Here is an 18,584-nt window from a genome sequence, read left to right on the forward strand (position 1 = left end):
ACATTAATCCATACATACCAGCTAGCAGTCCAGGGGTACAAAAATATGAGATGCGAACCTTTCCAAATAAGTTCAGGCACATCTTTTTCTGCACATAGAAATAGGAAATCACTTCTCCAAATTGAAGTGTTTTAATTTATAGTGTAGCCAATAGAGTGACACCTGTCTCTGGAGATCTCCACAAGGAGATTTTCTCTGCTTTATGTAGGCTGATGTACATAGTAGTATTTTATACTATGGCAGGATTTTCTGAAATTAGGAAGCAATTAGTGGACTTCTAAATATGAATTCCAAGAAATATCTATTATTTTTAAAAACAATATCTCTGAGATTATCTTCTGAAAAAAAAAAATACACTGAAATGATGAAGATCCAATTGCCCATAATCATAGTACCAAAATATACTTATTTCATAACCTTAGCATTTGTGCTAAGATAAATGAATTGTGTCCTTACATTATTGGGAAAAAAAAAAAAAAAAAAAAAAGAAAAGAAAAATAATTACCACTATTATCACTACCATATGCAACTGACTTTGTTTATCATGATCGCCTGTTAAAGAAGAGCGATAGCTGCAGATTGAAGTACATAAGAGAATATGCACTGAACCCATTGTTTGCCTACCATGGAAATAAATGAATGAGGAAGAGCCCATCATTTAAAAAGCTCTTCAAAACACCAGTCTGTCCAAGTGAGGATTTTTACAGAAAAAGGTGACTTTTGCAAACCATTTTCATCACTCACTGGGTCACCTCAGTTCACACCAGTTCTTCTGATTGCACTGCTGGGAGCATGGATCTGTGGAGCACAGATTATAGCAGTCAGGGTCCAATGGAATCAAAAGTTCTATTGATTTTTGGTAAATCTGCTATTTACAGGAAAAGAAAAAAAAAAAAAAAAAAAAAAAAAGGAAGATTACCTTGAACCTCCCACAAAGGAAAAATTGCATATGATCCACTGTGGCATGTACTAAACAGATCTGTTTTGTGAAGTTTGTCAACAATTGTAATTTAACCCTGGCAGAGTATCCCAGAAACCAGAGCCTCCTAAAAAGAGTTGCTCTTGCTCTCCCTTAGGTAACAAGTTTAAGCAATAAGTTAAAGTATATTAAACAGAATAGAAAATAAAAAAAAAAAAAAAAAAAAAAATCAAAGACTATGTTTAAGCACCAAATATTTACATATTTTAAAGCAGATTATTTTTTACAGAGTTTAAACCCTTCTGTATCTACACAGCGATGTACCCAAACTCCTTTTATAATGTGTGAGGCTAAAGACCTACAATTTGCATCCTTTAAAGTACACTCAGATTTGGCCAAAAGAACAGCTCTCCAAGCTCTACAGATTATAACTACACCTAAATTCTGATTACAGAAATTGATCCCTTCCCTGCTGCAAACAGACATCATATGTTACCTCTGGTTACACTGTATTACAGCACCTTTCACAGAATTTATCACAGGAAGTACCAGAAGCAAAGCCTCTGATTCTTTGCTGGGCACTGATATTTACCAAGTGCATGTCTCAGTCCATGAAAGGGCATACAAGCAGAAAAAAATCAGGCTATACTTAGGCTGGTACACAGAGATCTTACTGTGACTGAGAAGGAGGGATCGTACACTGCCAAGGCATCATGAGACAAAGCAGTGCTGCTTTGATATCTCACACCTTGAAATATTTAGAGGCTGATGTGAAAAGTCATATAAAACTGAATTGCTACTCATTTCCATTTCCTAATACAGACAGAAAATTGCTACATTTCATGCTCCATATGAAACACAACTAAATAACAAAATCAGACTTACTAGCAAGCAAGGTTACAGCAACATGGAATTTATATAAAAGTATATATAGTTGACTTCAGAAATAGAAGGTTAGATATCATGCTGGCAGCCCTAATGCTGAATTAGAGTATAGAAACATTTACAGACTGAAGGAATTATTAGTTATAAAAAGCAAGAGAAATATGATTTATTTTATTTTTTCTTTAACTGAATTGCCTATTTAAGATGTTGTAATGCAGTATTACTGCTTAGGCAGACTGCAGGAATTAAATATATAGAAGGAGGACTTCTGCCTGAGAGGTGACACCGCAATCTATTAAATTCCCCTTATTTAATCTTTTCTTTGTAAGCTTAATATGTGATTCATCCTCTTCATATCACAGAAGACACAAAGGTGAGGTTTTATATTTGAATCTCTAATTTAACCTTGCTATCCTCCTTTTCCAGGCAGTAAAAGCTAGTGAAGAAAGCTTTTTATGTAATTTCTTCAACCCTTTTATCTGAGGAAAAACACGTATATATTGGGTCTCTAAGGTATTTGTTGCTCTTTTTATCCCCTGACCCTATTTCTATACTCAGAGTTACAAAAAAGGAAACTATCACATAGAAAGATAATGTATTTGCAGGTTACTTGGACTCACAGTATATAGAGTGTAAGTCCTTCTTTCCAAGATCCCATCCAGCCTCTGGGGATAAGGGCAAATAAGCTCTCAAAATGAAATGCCTTATAATGGAATTGTTCTATTCCATTCTTTCAGATCCTTGCCCAAGGAAGAAGTAACACAACTCCTGGTCTCTAGAGGAAAAAACACAATAAACTATACTGTGAAAATTTAATATCAAAGAGGGAAGAGCAGGCATTCCTGGCAGATGAAAGACCTTGCAATTTACCCAGTAAGATTTACAATGTTATTATTTGCAAAATAACTTTTAGTTCTTAATTAAGCCACAACATCCATTTCAAGGCAAAATTGTATTCATTTTCTTACCATTTTGGTACTATTTTAATAAAGAAGCAGAGACATAAGCATGCTAAAGCTGGAGGGCTAAAAGAGGTATTTTGTTCTAGGAGGAAGGAATAGTGATTATAATTCTAATTTAAATAAAAGAATGATTATATTCTTAACTTAAGAAAAGGAATCTGGATGCCACTTCTCCCAGAATACAACTACTGACAGAGAATATTTTTTTCTGTTTTTGTTTTTTGGTTTTTTGTGCGTGCGTTTTTTTGTTTCCTTTTTTAACATTCTTTCTTTTGTTGTTATCAAACAATTTATTATTATTATTATTTTTATTATTTAGAAATAGAGGAATAAGAACCAAGAGAATTCATCATGAAGATACTGATAACCTTATAACGGCTTGCTTATTTCATCTACATAAACCATTCTGGAGATTGTACTTAAAAATTGCCAAAAAGATGGAAAAACAAAATAAAAGCAAGTCTTTACACAAAACAAAATGCGCTATATATTTATATATTTAATTCCTAATTTTCATGCTTGGGAAATGCAGTAGAGAAGGAGAAAAGGAGAATGGAGAGGGAAGTTTGCTAAGCTTGCATGTCCCCCCTATTTACAGAATCACAGAATTGTAGGGGTTGGAAGGGACCTCTAGAGATCATCGAGTCCAACCTCCCCATTTAGCCTCTCTTTTTCATCAGCACACATGAGAGATTGTTGTGCTCGACAACACAACGACAAAAAATGCCAGTAGCACAGTCCATATCACTGAGTTTTCAAATCATAGTAAAAAAGATTATTTTCCAACTGAAGTGCAGAGTTGCAGGCAAAAATTTTGTTACTTTCAACACAGTCACATACTTTGTCCTATAGTTACAGCTCTCCATGTATACAGATAGTAATGAGTACAACAAAACATACATACAATGTTTTTTAATGTATTACAATACTACAGAACCATGCTGGAACTGAATACTTTATAAGCCTTAAATTTAGTAACTCACTCATATGTGCATCATGCAGTGAACACCACCTTCTTTAGTAGGCAAGTTATAATTCAAACTTTCTAGTATTTCTATCTGATTCCTAACTAATAAACTTCACAGCAATGGTGGTTAAGAAAAGACTTTGATTTTGAAAAGAGAGATGATGGAAATTACCTTCTAATTGTTTTTAAATATACACATCCAGTTAATATCTCTAAATTTCACTTTTGTTCTTCTGTAGGCTTAATGCAGTGCTGAACTGGTACTCACAGCTGCGTATGGCCCAACTGCCACTCTAACATCCTATGCTTGTCTATCATATGCAAACTTTTTCACTAAATCATTTTTAATAATTTATCTGAGAAGGACTAAACAGGGCAGGTTTGTTTGTTTGTTTTTGGAGTTAATGTACAATAACTTGAACTAACAATTACCCTATAACATACAGTAAACTCATATGTTCACCACTAGAGTTGTTTTTAGTTTTATACTGTATAGAGAGATAGAAGCAACTTACCTGAATAACATGTTTCAGCTTGTCAATAATTTGATTTATTACAGGATCTGTTCCTTTCACTCTTACTTCTGGATTCCCAGCCTGAGCTTTGATTCCACTGCCAACCACACGATGAGTATAGCTATTTGAACAAGAAACACACACACAAAGAGGTAAATTATTCTGCTCTCACTCATTTTCTAGTTCATATTAACTGAATTCTCATGATACCAACATTACACTTTAATGAGATGCATTAATTTTGTGCATATATTTCTAACAGAAAAGAAATATAGTATAATATAATTACTTTATCCCACAAAGTTGTGTTATTTGTTATTGTTTTAATTTTGCTGCAAAGTTTAACAAAGAAAGTGTTATCTACATTTTGTAGGAATAAATATTTCTCTTTGCATAATTTTTAACTCCATTTTATTTCTGTTAAATACAAACTGCACAGTGATTGTCTAAATGCATAACATTTCAAGTTCTGAAAAAAAAAAAATCACTTCCTATTCTACACACACTGTATGTTTTTAACTATATCTGAAGTTTCTTAGTGTTTCTGTGAATGCACGAGCTGCTTGAATAGGTTTTGCAGGACAATGTCAAGTTACACACAAATTATTTTTTTACATAACTGATGTAAGTATACAGAAGGCCAAAACTTATTTAGTAGACAGATATGCATAAAATAAGCCATGGAAAGCAGATAAATGTTCATTTTAGTATGTATCAATGTAGTAAGTAGAACAGTGGTTCTAACAAGCTAATACATCAAAACTGAAAATGCCAATACCAAAAATAATCACTTAGCAGAATTCTATGGCTTATGAAGATGCAATTCTTCAGCTTCCTATTTTTTATGTAATGTTAAAATTATGCAAGAAAAACCGAATTGCTGCCTTATCACAGACACTGTACATTATGCAAATATCCTCCATATGCTATATTTCGTCTGCATACTCTACAAAAAATTAGCTTTATATATCTCTGTCTTAAAACTATTTTGCCAGCTGTTACGCTAATAAAAAGAAAGGAACCCTATTAGGAACAGAGGACAGAAATGCTTAATTCTTGCCTATCAGTTCTACAGATGAGCATAGGCAAGATAACATATTCAAATTCTGCAAAATATGTGTGTTATGAAAATTGCTGCAAGTCCTCTTAGCTTCACAGAAAAATGCTACATGTATGAAGCAATCACAGGAAAATTAGCCTGCTACCTGAGTTTGCAGAAAGCTCTAAAGTATAAGTCTGAAGGGCAAGGACTCTTTACCCTTGGGCCACTGTATATAAAAAATGTTCAAGGAGAGAAATTTAATGTCCATCATTGGTTTTAATATGGATATCTCTGGCAGCTGGAACTGGGAAAAGGAATTACCAAAAGGTTGAATAGGGCTATGATCTGAATAATAGTTGATGGGAATTAGCAGACAGAAAGGAATATGGAAAGAAAGTGAAAGGTAAACTTTCAAAGAGAGGAAAGGGGGAAAAGTGTGGAGAAAGAAAGAAAAATAAATCCCTTTAGACGTATGAACTTGTTTTCCTCCCTTAACTGTATTTATGAGAATGTTAAATAATGAACGTTGTTTATTAAAGCAAAGTTGCCACATAGTAAAAATATCTTTTCTTTGATGTTTGCTTAAACATCACCTTAAGTAAGTGAGATTCAGTATGTTCTTAAAGAAGCATACAAGGACCCAGATACCATTCCTAAAATGACAATGGCCACATTTTTAGATATAAAATAACTCCATTGTACAGAATGACTAAATTTTCCATATATCTGATGATAGCATAATTTGCCTTTGTTCAGATGATACAAGAACATATATTTTAGACTTCCAGTTCGTAGAATCATAGGATCATAGAATGGGTTTGGTTGCAAGAGATCTTAAAGATCATTGAATTCACCTAGAATGAGCAGGGTTGCCAAACGCCAGATCAGGCTTCCCAGACACTCTGCATTTTCTTGTGTTGGGAGCCCAAAGGCTGGACACATTATCCAGACAGGGTCTCTGCAAATACTTGGAAAGTGAACTAATTCTGAAACACTGCAATTTTTTTACTTATTTTTAATACACAAAGATCCAGCAGTCCTTGATTGTTGTAAACATTTAAAGCATTTGGTTTCCCATAACACATACAAAAATCCTAAACTTAAATACAGCTTTGCTCATGCTAATGAAGGACAGTGTTCTGTTTCTTTTGAACTCATTCAATGATAGTAAATATAATATAAAATTTTAATTCTATTATGTATCATGCCATTGTAGCAATGATTACATAGGATTAGACAAAAGTTAAAGATCCCAGCATTATTCATTCTTCATTAGAGCAAATATATTGTCAGTTGTATTTAGAGCACACTGTATCAGCTAGAAATAAATGCTAAATATATATATATATATGTGCCTGCCACTAAAACCCTTACTGAGCCCATCACTGATTTTCTAGACATTCTATTACTTGGAATAGATGATAATACTGCAAAATCAGGACAAGTCATAATGAAGTTAACGTAATTCACTGGAACATGGAAGTTGAATGAAGTTTAAAAAATATACATTCATAACAGTGTTGAATACAATGATTATGTAAATGGTTGATATTCTTCACAGCAAAGTATTTTGGTTTATAGCAGGCAGCTTTTTATGCCCATGCAGTGACACAGTAATGATTTCCACAGGGTTGTATACAAAATCTGCAGCCTTCCTACTAGACTAATGCTGCAAAACAAAGTCTGGATCTACATACCCATGTGGCACAAGTGGGCATGCTCTAGCCTGGGAATATCCCTGTCCTCAATTCTTGTGCCTGCACTGACAGCTTTGTAAATAATTCTATTTTCTTTTTAGTTCTTGGCTTTTCTCTCACCCATGGCCGGTGCAATCCATTCCGTCTCCAAAAGAAGTGAATGTGTAATTCCTCTGTTTCCCACTGTCAGCAGTCTCTTCCTCCACAGCTATGTTCATAAGTCAAACAGAGCACTGCCTGGACTAAAACATTCACAAATGAAGCAGTTGCCCTGAAAACAGCACAAACCCTGATCTGTACCAATACATTCCATCCCATCCTCCTGACATTTTTGTCTGTTACAGACCGCAGGATTCCACAAATAACACACAAAATTACATTCACAGTAATCATGGAGAAAGCATTGTGTCTGGAATCGGTAAAACCTCTACATATTTCAAGGGATTTATCTTCAGGCCTACTAAATGTTCTACCCTATTACCAGCTTAACTCTTACAGAAGTTACTTCTTTCTATCTCCAAAAATCTTCATATTATGAAGTGCTGGATTCCAATTTTTATCTGGTTGGAACAGAAGAACACAGTTTCATTTTGGTAGCTGGAAGCAAGAAAGCATTTCCTCAATACCATCTTTGTGCATCAGTTCACGGCATAAATGCTAAACAGTGCTTTTCAAGATGGAGGTCTCTGTACGAAACTCCCAAATGTGAATACATTCAATATACTGAAGTTAGTGAAACTACTTGGTTATATTTTTTTCCTGATATTGAAATATCTAACATATATTAAATCTGCCTTCCCTTCAAAGGGATCCAGATTTGAACAGTTGACTTAAAAACTTGTCATTTGACTTTGAGTCTTACAGGCTCACAAATCAGGCTGAAAAAACCTTTTTCTTTCTTCAAGTGTATAATAAGGCATTGACAAAGCCTTTTGAAGTATTGTTTTATTAATTCTTACAGCAAAAGAAAATTTACTGACATCAGCATGTTCTTTGCAGAAAATAATATAACTTTACTTATATACTGCTGTTTAATTTTCCACATATAACTGTGTTTAATTGACAAATATTTGTTTATAAAACATCTTCACACATTCTAATGTGGACTAAATGATCTGTCAGAGCAAAATATTCTATTGGGAATTTGAGCATGATGCACAAAACTTCATCCCTGTAGACTTTCATTTACATGCAAAATATGTTTCAGTTTAGTTAGTGGAAAAATATAAAAATCTCCTGGTTTGAGAGACTTCATTCATTATAAAGTTTTAATACAACATTAATCAATTTTTGTTTCTTTCACTCCTAATGTGCAAGTAATGAAAAAAAAGAAAAAAAAAAAAAAGAGCATTTTAAGCATCCCCACAGAGGTAGTCCAGCTTGGGCAAGTGTTGCTCAAATACGAATCCTGGGAAAAAAAAAAAAAAAAAAAAAAAAAAAAAAAAGACGAATTTTGTGCTAGAGAAGTAATAGACCCGCCATCTGTGCTCATTTCTGTGCAAGCACAGTAATGTATCATAACACTTTAATCGGCAGACTTGGTCCCCAAGTACTATTCATTTTCATCAGCACTAAAAAAAAAAAGCACCAATGTATTTGTATTCTACAAACATGTTTTAAAATGATGAATAACAAGTTACCCATTCTCTGAGTTCAATACATGAATATTAATATAAATGCCCTATTATTTTATATTGTATTTATGAACTCAGGTTCGATTCTTACATTTGATTGTACCAGTAGCTCTGTTAAAAGAGAAGGTCATGCACTATTAGCTATTGATAATTTCTTGGTTCTCGCAATTAGAAAAGCTATTAGAAGTCATAGATATATGAATTCTGATAAGAATCATCCCGAACTGTGGGCATAATACTTAAGAGAGATCTGTATCTCTATATTTCTTCAACATGAATAATCTACATTGCATTGTGATTGCAACAAATAATGATACATCATATTTATTGTTAACAACTGACAATCATTTTCCATTCCTTTACATCAGATTTACGTAGTTAGAACAGCATAGAATATATACTATCAGGTATGAAATCAATGCTACAAATGGATCCGAGCTTTTAAGTTTTGATCTAGATCCAAACTTCCACAGAATTCAACCCAGTACTGTCAGCATTTTCCTTCTTATTTGTTGCCTGGGGAAGAATCCATAGCCAAACAACTAGACCTACTAGGAGCAGCTACTCAAACTCTTTCAATATACTTGCCTAAGCCTTAAGAGTCAATCACTTTGACAGGTGGCAAGTATGGGCAGAAGGTTGGCATAATCTAAACATGGCGTGTGTATAGCCCATTGCACGGCATGGTCTGAAGAGATATCCACAACTCCAGCATGTCTCCAGGACAGCCTTTGAGCAGCTGACTGAAGTAAGCACTGAAATGCCAGGGAAGTGGTTTAAAACTGACTACTTGCTGTGGAATCATCTGAAAGTTTTGGTTAGATTTAATATATAACAGAGCAAATTACATAACTGTAAAATAATTTCTTTACTATAGTTGCCCTTTTGGTAAAAAACGTAAAAAAATGTTAATTCACCTCTTTTAACCAGCATTGATACGGGAACCAATTTACACTTTTTGCAATACGTGCCTCCTTTACAAATTGTTTTCTTTCCATGTTTTAGTGTGGAAAAGTAGACATTCATGTACTGTGATTGCTATGGGACTTGTTTTGTTCAACTTCTCATAATAAATAAATTCTAATTAATTCACAGGTTAGGCTGCAAGCAAGCACTCGTATCTATAGAGGTTCACTGTGTGAAAATGCAGTGTGCCTACTTCATTTTGTTTTGCTTTGGTTCTGTTTTTATATTTTTTCAGTCTCAAGATATTTATTTAAATAACTCATTCCCTATTTGGTTGCTTTCTGTTTAATGATTATTGCAGTTTTATGCCTGCTACTGCTAACTTCATCATTGCTTGACATTTCAATACTACAGGTAATCGATTTTTTTCAAAACTTAGTCTTTACATTGTTTCAAAAATTCAAGAACTATAAGAATTCAAGAACTATAAGAGTTCTTATTTAAAAATTACCACAGAGATTAGTCTTCTCAATTAATGGTACCAACTGTGTTGTCTGTGTATTAGCCATCTGTGTTGCAAAAATGAATTCCATAAAAAGCAAGACAAAACGTTTTCAATAGAAGCATTATTCTGCCAAACTTAATCTATTTTAATTGTTACACACCCAGAATCATGTAATGAAAATGAGCAAGTTCCTCACTCTCACAATCTCCATGTTCTCCACAGAGGCAAAAGAAGAAGCATCTGAGTGGGAACCCCTATCAATCTGTATTGCTCCTTAACAAATAAATATGTTCCAGTAATTGCATGCTATGCTGAAGAGAAAAGAACTGAAGGTGAGCTTTGAGACAGATATTTCATTTAAACTAGGTGCCTTGGGTAAGTCACATGTTTAAAGCTGAGAAAATAAATTCTTATTACATTAGAAAATAACTAAACTGCAGACATATGCAAGTACACTAAATCTAGATAACTAAGGACAACATCTTCATTTCTTGTAGTATTCTTGAAACCTTCTTACAACCTTAATAATTCTACAGTAGCTTCAGTTAATGGAGCAATGAAATGAGAGATATTAATGATCATAAACAAGCACATAAATGTTTATAGAAGATTGCTGGCAAAACAAAAGGAACTATCTTGGAGAAACAATATAAACAACTTGGAAATGCAAAGCTGTCAAGCCTAATTAGTCTAAAACTGAGAAAAACTGTTTCCTGTATACATCATTAAAATATGTCTTCTTGGAAACAGCAAAAGGATTGTGTAACTATGACATTACGTAGGACGCAAACCCTGGAGACAAAAGTCTGACATTTCCTATTTTCTCCAATATGATGCTTCAGTGCACAAAACAAAGTATCTTCTAGAGACTTAGAATGTCTCTTGATAATTTTGGAACTGATACCAGACAAAATGCTGACATGGTCAATATTCACCTCACAGCAGCATGGGAATTACTCCACTGCAAATAATGCCAAAGGTGCACTCCCACAATCCATTCTTTGTTATTGACTGGTTGGTATTTTTCTGAAGTTATTTATAGAAAATAACCACAAAATGACAGTTAAGTTATGGTGAAAGACTATCAAGTAGATAATAAACTTGAATATCATTATTGACAAAAGAAAAAAAGTCACTCAGCAAATAAAGGTCAAATGAAGGAATCAACCTAAGCTGCTGTGCAATGCTGAGTGAAATGCAATTTCAGCAAATTCAGATCCTCACATGAGCCACCTGATAGATCTTTTTCTGTTTATTCTCAACAAGTTAACTTCCATTTGGTGGTAAAGCTGCTTTCACTGGCCCTCTCTGTTGTCATATTTGTGAGAACCCTTCTTTGTTTTCTGGCTCAAAGCTTGCTTCCTGAGGTGTTTTCTAGTGATAAGACTCTCACTGGTTTATGGAGGAGGTAAGTGATGGGTGCTACCGTGTGACAATCAACATCACCCTGTAGGCATCTGATAGCACCTTCCTTCATAGCTGTTTGCTTCCGGAACAGAGTGCACAGGAGTGTTTATGGGCGGAAGATCTGGCCTAGGACTAAATAGCTCCAGCTTGGTATGGGAAAATTGGGGAATGATGCCATCGTGTCCTGTGAAAAACAGGATGCAGATGGGCATCCCTGCTCCCTCTTATCTGCTGGCAAGGCCTGGAAGATGGAAACAAAGGAGTTTTTGCTGAGATCCCAAAGCCAGAATTTTCTACCCCAAGGAGAGCTGACTCAACTACTTTGGATTTGAGCTGTCACTCCAAAGAGAAAGCTGACTCGACCACTTTGGACTTATAAATAAGTTGGTGCTACCATTGAAATTCATTCATTCATTGTTGTCGTCATCGTGGTCACCATCATCATCAGTGGAACAACAACGCCTGACAACCCTCCACTAATGAAGATCAATGACTGAACTACAAACCCCGCTGGATCCATGGTGGTGACTATATCCCTCTTGCTTCCTTCAATGACTCCTTGCTTCTATTTCCTATCCTCACTACCACCTGTCTTCCCTTCCCCATCACCCTACATCATAATAGTGTCCGTCCTCTCCTTCCCCATCTCCCTGATAAAGATTTATAATAAACTGGTCGGACCAACATTTGAACTGTTGTTTCTTAATCTCACGCCGGGTATACATATATCAAAGAACCTTGCCTCCCTCCTATAAATTGGGGCAAGACAATATTACACTCGGTTAGCAAAAGACTGACATTACTGATAAATAAATATAAATGGATTAACAGTCTCTGTGACACTGTATGCATTGTATTATCCTAGTTTTCCTGAATGTGCATGAGCAACAATTCTGATAACTAGGATTTGGTGACATTTATCCAACCTACGATGTTTTTCATCTTAAATGTTTTATGACTTATATGTGCTTCACTTTAATTGTGAGAAATTTATTTTTTGCTTTCACCTAATATAAAATATTACAATACAATATCACCTAATATATATATAAATACTGAAAAATCCTAGACAATATAACATTATGTGTTCAGGACATATAGGAGATAATTATCTGTTCATTAAAACCAGTCTTAAAATTACACAGTGTACAGGGTCTGGCTGGGATGGAGTTAACTTTCCCCATGGTTGCCCACATTGTGCTGTGTAGCTAGTGCACTTGTAACTAAAGCAGCATGCATATCACACCAATGTTTTACCCATTGGTGAGCAGTGCTAGCACAGCAATAAGACTTTTCCACACCCAAAGACACTAGACTAGGAATGAGCAACAGTTGAGGGGGGGACATTATCAGGACAGCTCACCTAAAGTGGCCAAAGGGATATTACATCCTGTATGACACAACACAAAGCAGTAAAAGCTGGGGAAGAAGTTTCCTTTCAATGAAAGTGTCTGTCCACCTGAACAACCACTATGTGTACTTAGACCTGCTTCCCAAGACATGGAAAAATACCACTTCATGATCAGAAATGGGTAATTTTTTAATGTCCTTGCTTCCACATGACCTTTGCTTGTATTTTTATTTGTTTGTTGTTCATTTGTATGTTTTATTTATCTTTTCTCTTTAATTAAATTATCCATAAAGTTTGTTTTTTCTCAGTCAATTTTCACCCCCTCTTCTTCCTTTGAGGAGGGAGAAGTGTAGTGGAGTTAGCCATCCATGTGAGAGCACCACATTTAAGCATGCTGTCTTCATGCATATCTGTTTGGGAGAAAAATCAGCTCCCAGCTGCATTGCTATACAGTTTGGATTGGTTTTATCTTTCCAAAAATATCACGCAAATTATTTATTTTAAAATAAATAAATAAATAAATAAGTTTTGACAATAATTAGAAGTTTGTTCAGCTACTAACCCATAACTGTTTTCTTATTTCACAGCTTTGTAATTCACGGTGCCTTTTCTGAACACGTTACATGATTGCAAAACACCTTCATTATCTCTTCTTAGAGTACAATGAATAACTTGTGAGAAACAAGTACAGAACTACAGGTCAGAAGATCTACAGTGTGCTGTATTCTATTAAATAATACAATCAAGCATTACACAGAGATATGAGTATAATACCTGTTATGTGCTTGTCTTACCTGGCTTCTACATGAGTTTAAGTGCTTTTCAGGATGCCATACTGAAAAGCAACTGAGTAAAGGCCTCATTTTTTACTGGTCTTTAACTAGCCTTTTACCAAAGATAAATAGGGCTGCATTAACTTTCTTAATTTTTGGCACTTTACATCCTCCGTGACAGGCACAATTATCTGATTTTTAAAACATTTCATTTTTATTCTTACATCAAGCTTTAAGAAGACAGGTTCTAAATAAAACTGTATTCAAAGACATTGATATTCATATGAAGAGCTTCAGATTCAGAAGTCACTTTTATCAGAACAAGTGATTGCAGTGTCTGTAGAAGGTTAAGGGTCTGTGCATGAAGGCATAAGGAAGGTATTTGAGCTGACCTATTAAAACCAGTATCCTTCATCTTAAATTTTGTTAGACTTAATTACATCAATACCACAAAAGCATATTTTAAATAATAATACAAAGCACATCTTGGTGCAGGGGACATAAGACATAAAACATATCTGAGAATGTTTCACTGTTTTTCACTTTTCAGCTCAGCTGTTCTTGCAGTTATGTACAGTGTAACACCATATTTAATATTTCTTTAAAAGGAGAATTGCTTCTTGAACATTTGTGGTTATAACCTATACATATATATATATACAAGTTAATAATACATTCCTAGCTATTATTGTATTCTTAACTTTTATGGATGGTATTGGAGGTTTCAGAGCTTTAATAAACTTTTTTTGTTTTCTTCACAACTTCCCCTTCTTACATCTTTATTCAAAGATATGTTTTCTTACAAAAACAAATAAAAAAGGCTTTCACTTATCACACTGAGTTACAGTTTTCTTCTAGATATAAATATGGATGTAGTTAAATTTATTTATTTTCTCTGTCCAACAGTAATTAAAATAATTTTAGAGAAGGAAAAAGTAGTTCATCATTGTGTTTTATCCTGGCAGACAGCTTAGCACACAGTGGGATGAGAGAGAGAATTGAAGGAAAAAACAAAACAAAACAAAACAAAAAATATAACGTGTGGTTTGAGATAAAAGCTATTTACTAAGACAGTAAGAAAGTAATAATGATAGTAATTCAGTGCAAAATGTTGAATCTTCTGTGGTTCTGTGTAGCCACTGCTCAGCAATAGCATAAACATCAGTGTTTTATCAATACTGTTTTTCTTCCAAAGCCCAAACAGGATCATGCCAGATGCTAAGAAGTAAATCAAGTTTCATCCTGGATGAAACCAGGGCATTAATATAACCAAGACCTAATAAAATAACTAGTTCTCATTAGCTGTTTGTTTCATTTGATTGTGACAATATTACAATAAAAATATGACAGTGACCCAGTTTCACACTCCTTTCCTCATTCCCCCAAATCTTAGCAAAATAGCATCTTCTAAAAAATATGACATAGTTTTCCCATGAGAATGCCCCCAAAGGAACAAATATGACAAAATGATTTTCAGTTGCATTCTACTTGCCTATCTCCAGCTAAAATAAGCTAAAAGTAAGGCACCTATTGCCTAGGCATCTATTGCTTAAGCTTCTCCTACAGTCAGAGTAGAATGGAGAGAAAAGAGGAGCTCTAAGGCTTTGAGGGAAATTCAGCTCTCATTGTAAGATGAAATACTGATTATCCATCTCTATTGGACATGTCTCCTAGACAACTAGCCTAGACACTATGCTGAACTTTTAAATAACTAAACTGAAATGAGATTGCACTAGCCTCTGGGTTCACGTTGCTGAAATTAGAAGCCTATTGCAGCCAAACTATTATTCGCTATGCTTTCCAGCTTTCTGTTTATAAAATCGTAGCAACTCCTACATACCTCTGTCATGAGAGGCACTATGAAAAGATATGATTTAAATATTATTATACATCAATACATTGCAGTAATGGGAAGTTTGGACCTGATCAGCAACAAGATGTCAAAGAATTTAGATTATTTATTTATTTATTTATTTCCCAGCACACGTAGATCAGTGCAATCTAGGAAAAAATGCCGCTAATAGCAAGTTTTTTTATCTTTCTTTTTGTTCCTAATGAAATTTGAAGTATTTATTTTACTGAAATACTCAGCAAACCCTGGCAAATTGAACAAAACCTATAAGAAATTTATACAGATTATAATGGACTGCTGGAAGCTAAAATCATTTCCTAATAGAAGAAGAGTTCCAATTTCATCTTTTGGGATCAAAAGAAGACTGTTGTGAGTCTGGAAGTGTCTGGAGTGAAGCTCTGTGTGACTGCTTGTTATGCAGTCTACATAGAGAATCAATCCAGACAATGCCATTCTGAGATTTGATTTTTAACTTCACTTGTGACATTGTCTCTGTTAAAGAAATTAATGTCAAGTAAGCAACAAGGGGTTCAAGGGTACTATAAGTCAAACAGGTTGTCTTTCCTAAGGGAAATGATGACAGAAAAAGAAAAGAAAAAAAAAAAGGGTCAAACGGCTGCCAAAATTGTTCAGGGAAACGGCACCCTGCTGCAAGTATTATATGTCTGAAAAAAATAATCCTGCATTGCAAATATATATACATCCATAAAGATAAATATTTGTATGCCTATGCATATATTAAATGTATGTGTGCAGATGCACATTTCTGTTATGATCTACATATTAAGACAAACTTCTTTATCTCCCCCTTGTATTGTAGAACTTAACAAAGTGATTAAATTGTTTATGAACAATGGCTTGATTTTTCAAACACTGCAATTATAGCAACCTTCAGTGTGAGAAGGTAGATTCTCTGGTATTGTGAGAATTGGGAAAGTGAAGTTTCTCAGCAGGCACAACATTGGATCCAGAACTGGTGATGTCTCTTCTGCTATTTTTCACTTTTTCTCTTAATGTTGCTAGGTAACAAAAGGCTTACTTGGATTTCCTGTAAAATGGCCTGCCTATGTTGGTATAGTTGTGGGAGAGCCAATGCATCTAGCTGTTTTATAGAACTCTCCTGCTAAAGGTGGTGTTTTTACCTCTTACGTGCAGGTCTTGAATGACACCATTTCACCTTAATCTAACCAGAGGGAACTGCAAATCTGGTCACCATGCCTTTCCTTCATGGGCAGGATGTGTCACCCATAATAGATTACTTTACAGTCTATTCTTTCTCATTGGATTTGAGAAGAAAATAAATTTATTAAAGAATAGAATGGGATGTTAAGCAGCCTACAATCTTTGGCTTAATTTTACCACCAGTCAAGACAGAGGGGATGTGGACCTACCTAAAAACAAATGAACTGCTTCATAGAGTGACAACCTTGGTAGAATACAGTATCTCCTTCGAGCTGGGAGGTCAGCAGCATAGAAAAATGGCCCGTGACACTGCATAGGTACTAAGAAGAACAATGCACACAATGCATATATTCATAGGAGACAGAAGAAAGGTGGGCAAGACAACAGAGTTTCAAATGGACCATATCACAATGAAAAATCAGGAACATACAAATGTTTCATTTCTGTCAACCCATGTCTTTCTTGGTGGACAGAATGCACAGAGTAGAAAATTATAGTGCCAACCACAGTATACCCCTTTAAGGTTGGATCCTAAGTACCCCTTTAAGGTTGGATCCTAAGTGTTAACTCATCTGTAGATAAATTAACAATAGGCTCCTCGGCTACAGTTTAACAAGATATTCAAGCATTTGAAGCTCAGTGTTAAGCATAACACTTACATTCTCCTTAAATTATCTTAAATTCTCCTACATGCAGCCAAACACCACCCTAAGTCCTCCAGCACTACAGACATCAGGTTTAATCCAATGCATCCAAAATGAAAGCAGTTTCCCTAGTGGTAGCTAAGACTGACAGAAAGTGCTATATATAAAATACAGTAATATCCCTGAACTCAGAAATATCACTGATATTTAGTTCTCAACTTGCTTTATGAATATACTGAGAATCTGACTGCATGGGATGAATTATGATAAATTCATACTTTGAATTCACATTCAAATTACATTTCTTTTCAGAATCCCTGGAATCCCTTAATCTAAAGCTTGATCTGAGAACTGTAGGATATGTACTTTGGGGAAAACATGTACATTTGTGGACTGGTAATATGGTGCCTTTCTCAAGCCCCTTAATAACTTTTCCAAGAAAATATGTTAACAGAGCTTACTTTCCACTTGCATTCAGGGTTCTCACAATAAATCTATCAAATAACTTTCAGAGTGACCAACAGCTTTTCTGAAAACTTCATAATGTTGATGCAGTAATTTTTAAAATGCAAATATGAGATAAAGAAGTTTCATTTCTGATTCATTCACTGAAAGCGTGAATCCAAAACTGCCTCATAAATAAAGCTTTTGTTCTTCAGAAAACCATGGCTTTTAGTTCTACATATCTTCCCCCAAAGATCCCCCAAAAGTTCTAGTTATTACTTAATTTGTATACTTGTAAATATGCTCCATGGATATCTGAATTATGACTGCTAGTTCTGTTTGATTTTCTATTTTCCCCATATGGACCACACTGATCTTCTAAAACATGTTTTCATTCCTGCTCATGAGACTGTTTTGCATTTCATCCCTGGAAATAACATTTTGTTTCTTTCAGACTAACTATCTTTAAGTGTATGCATATTTAACACTCATATTCACTGGCATAGCCTTGAAATCCTTTCATGAGATACAGAATTGTTTATCTGAATAGCGTGGTAACACTTGTCACTTCAGACTGCCAAAATTCAGTAGAGCATTGTCTTATTATAGTTCTTAGAAGCAGCTGATAAAATCCTGCTTGCCTCTAATATTCCTATTTGTAACCCAGAAAGCTTGTGGAAGGCTGTCACTTGACAGATATTCTCCTTACTAAAAATCATATTGGCATTGTTCTTCACCAGACTGCTGGTGAACAGCTTCCTTTTGTCTGAACAGCTTTTAAGAACTTAAGATTTATCACCTTCTCCTAAACACCAAGACCACTTCTTCTGTTTCCTTCAGAAGTTTTCGCAGTTGCCTTATCTTGCTAATAAATAAATAAATAAATAAATAAATGGAGG

General features: G+C 34.7%; 1 protein-coding gene across 1 annotated transcript in view; it reads right to left on the reverse strand.

Annotated features, from left to right (window-relative positions):
* Nucleotides 1–18,584, reverse strand: part of GPC5 (glypican 5) — a 532,643-nt gene that overhangs the window by 364,470 nt on the left and 149,589 nt on the right. The window contains exon 6 of the mRNA XM_072355922.1: nt 4,249–4,369. Coding sequence (XP_072212023.1) covers nt 4,249–4,369 — 121 coding nt within the window. The remainder of the gene's footprint in view (nt 1–4,248; nt 4,370–18,584) is intronic.

The sequence above is a fragment of the Excalfactoria chinensis genome, chromosome 1 (assembly GCF_039878825.1).
Source record: "Excalfactoria chinensis isolate bCotChi1 chromosome 1, bCotChi1.hap2, whole genome shotgun sequence".
NCBI lineage: Eukaryota > Metazoa > Chordata > Aves > Galliformes > Phasianidae > Excalfactoria > Excalfactoria chinensis.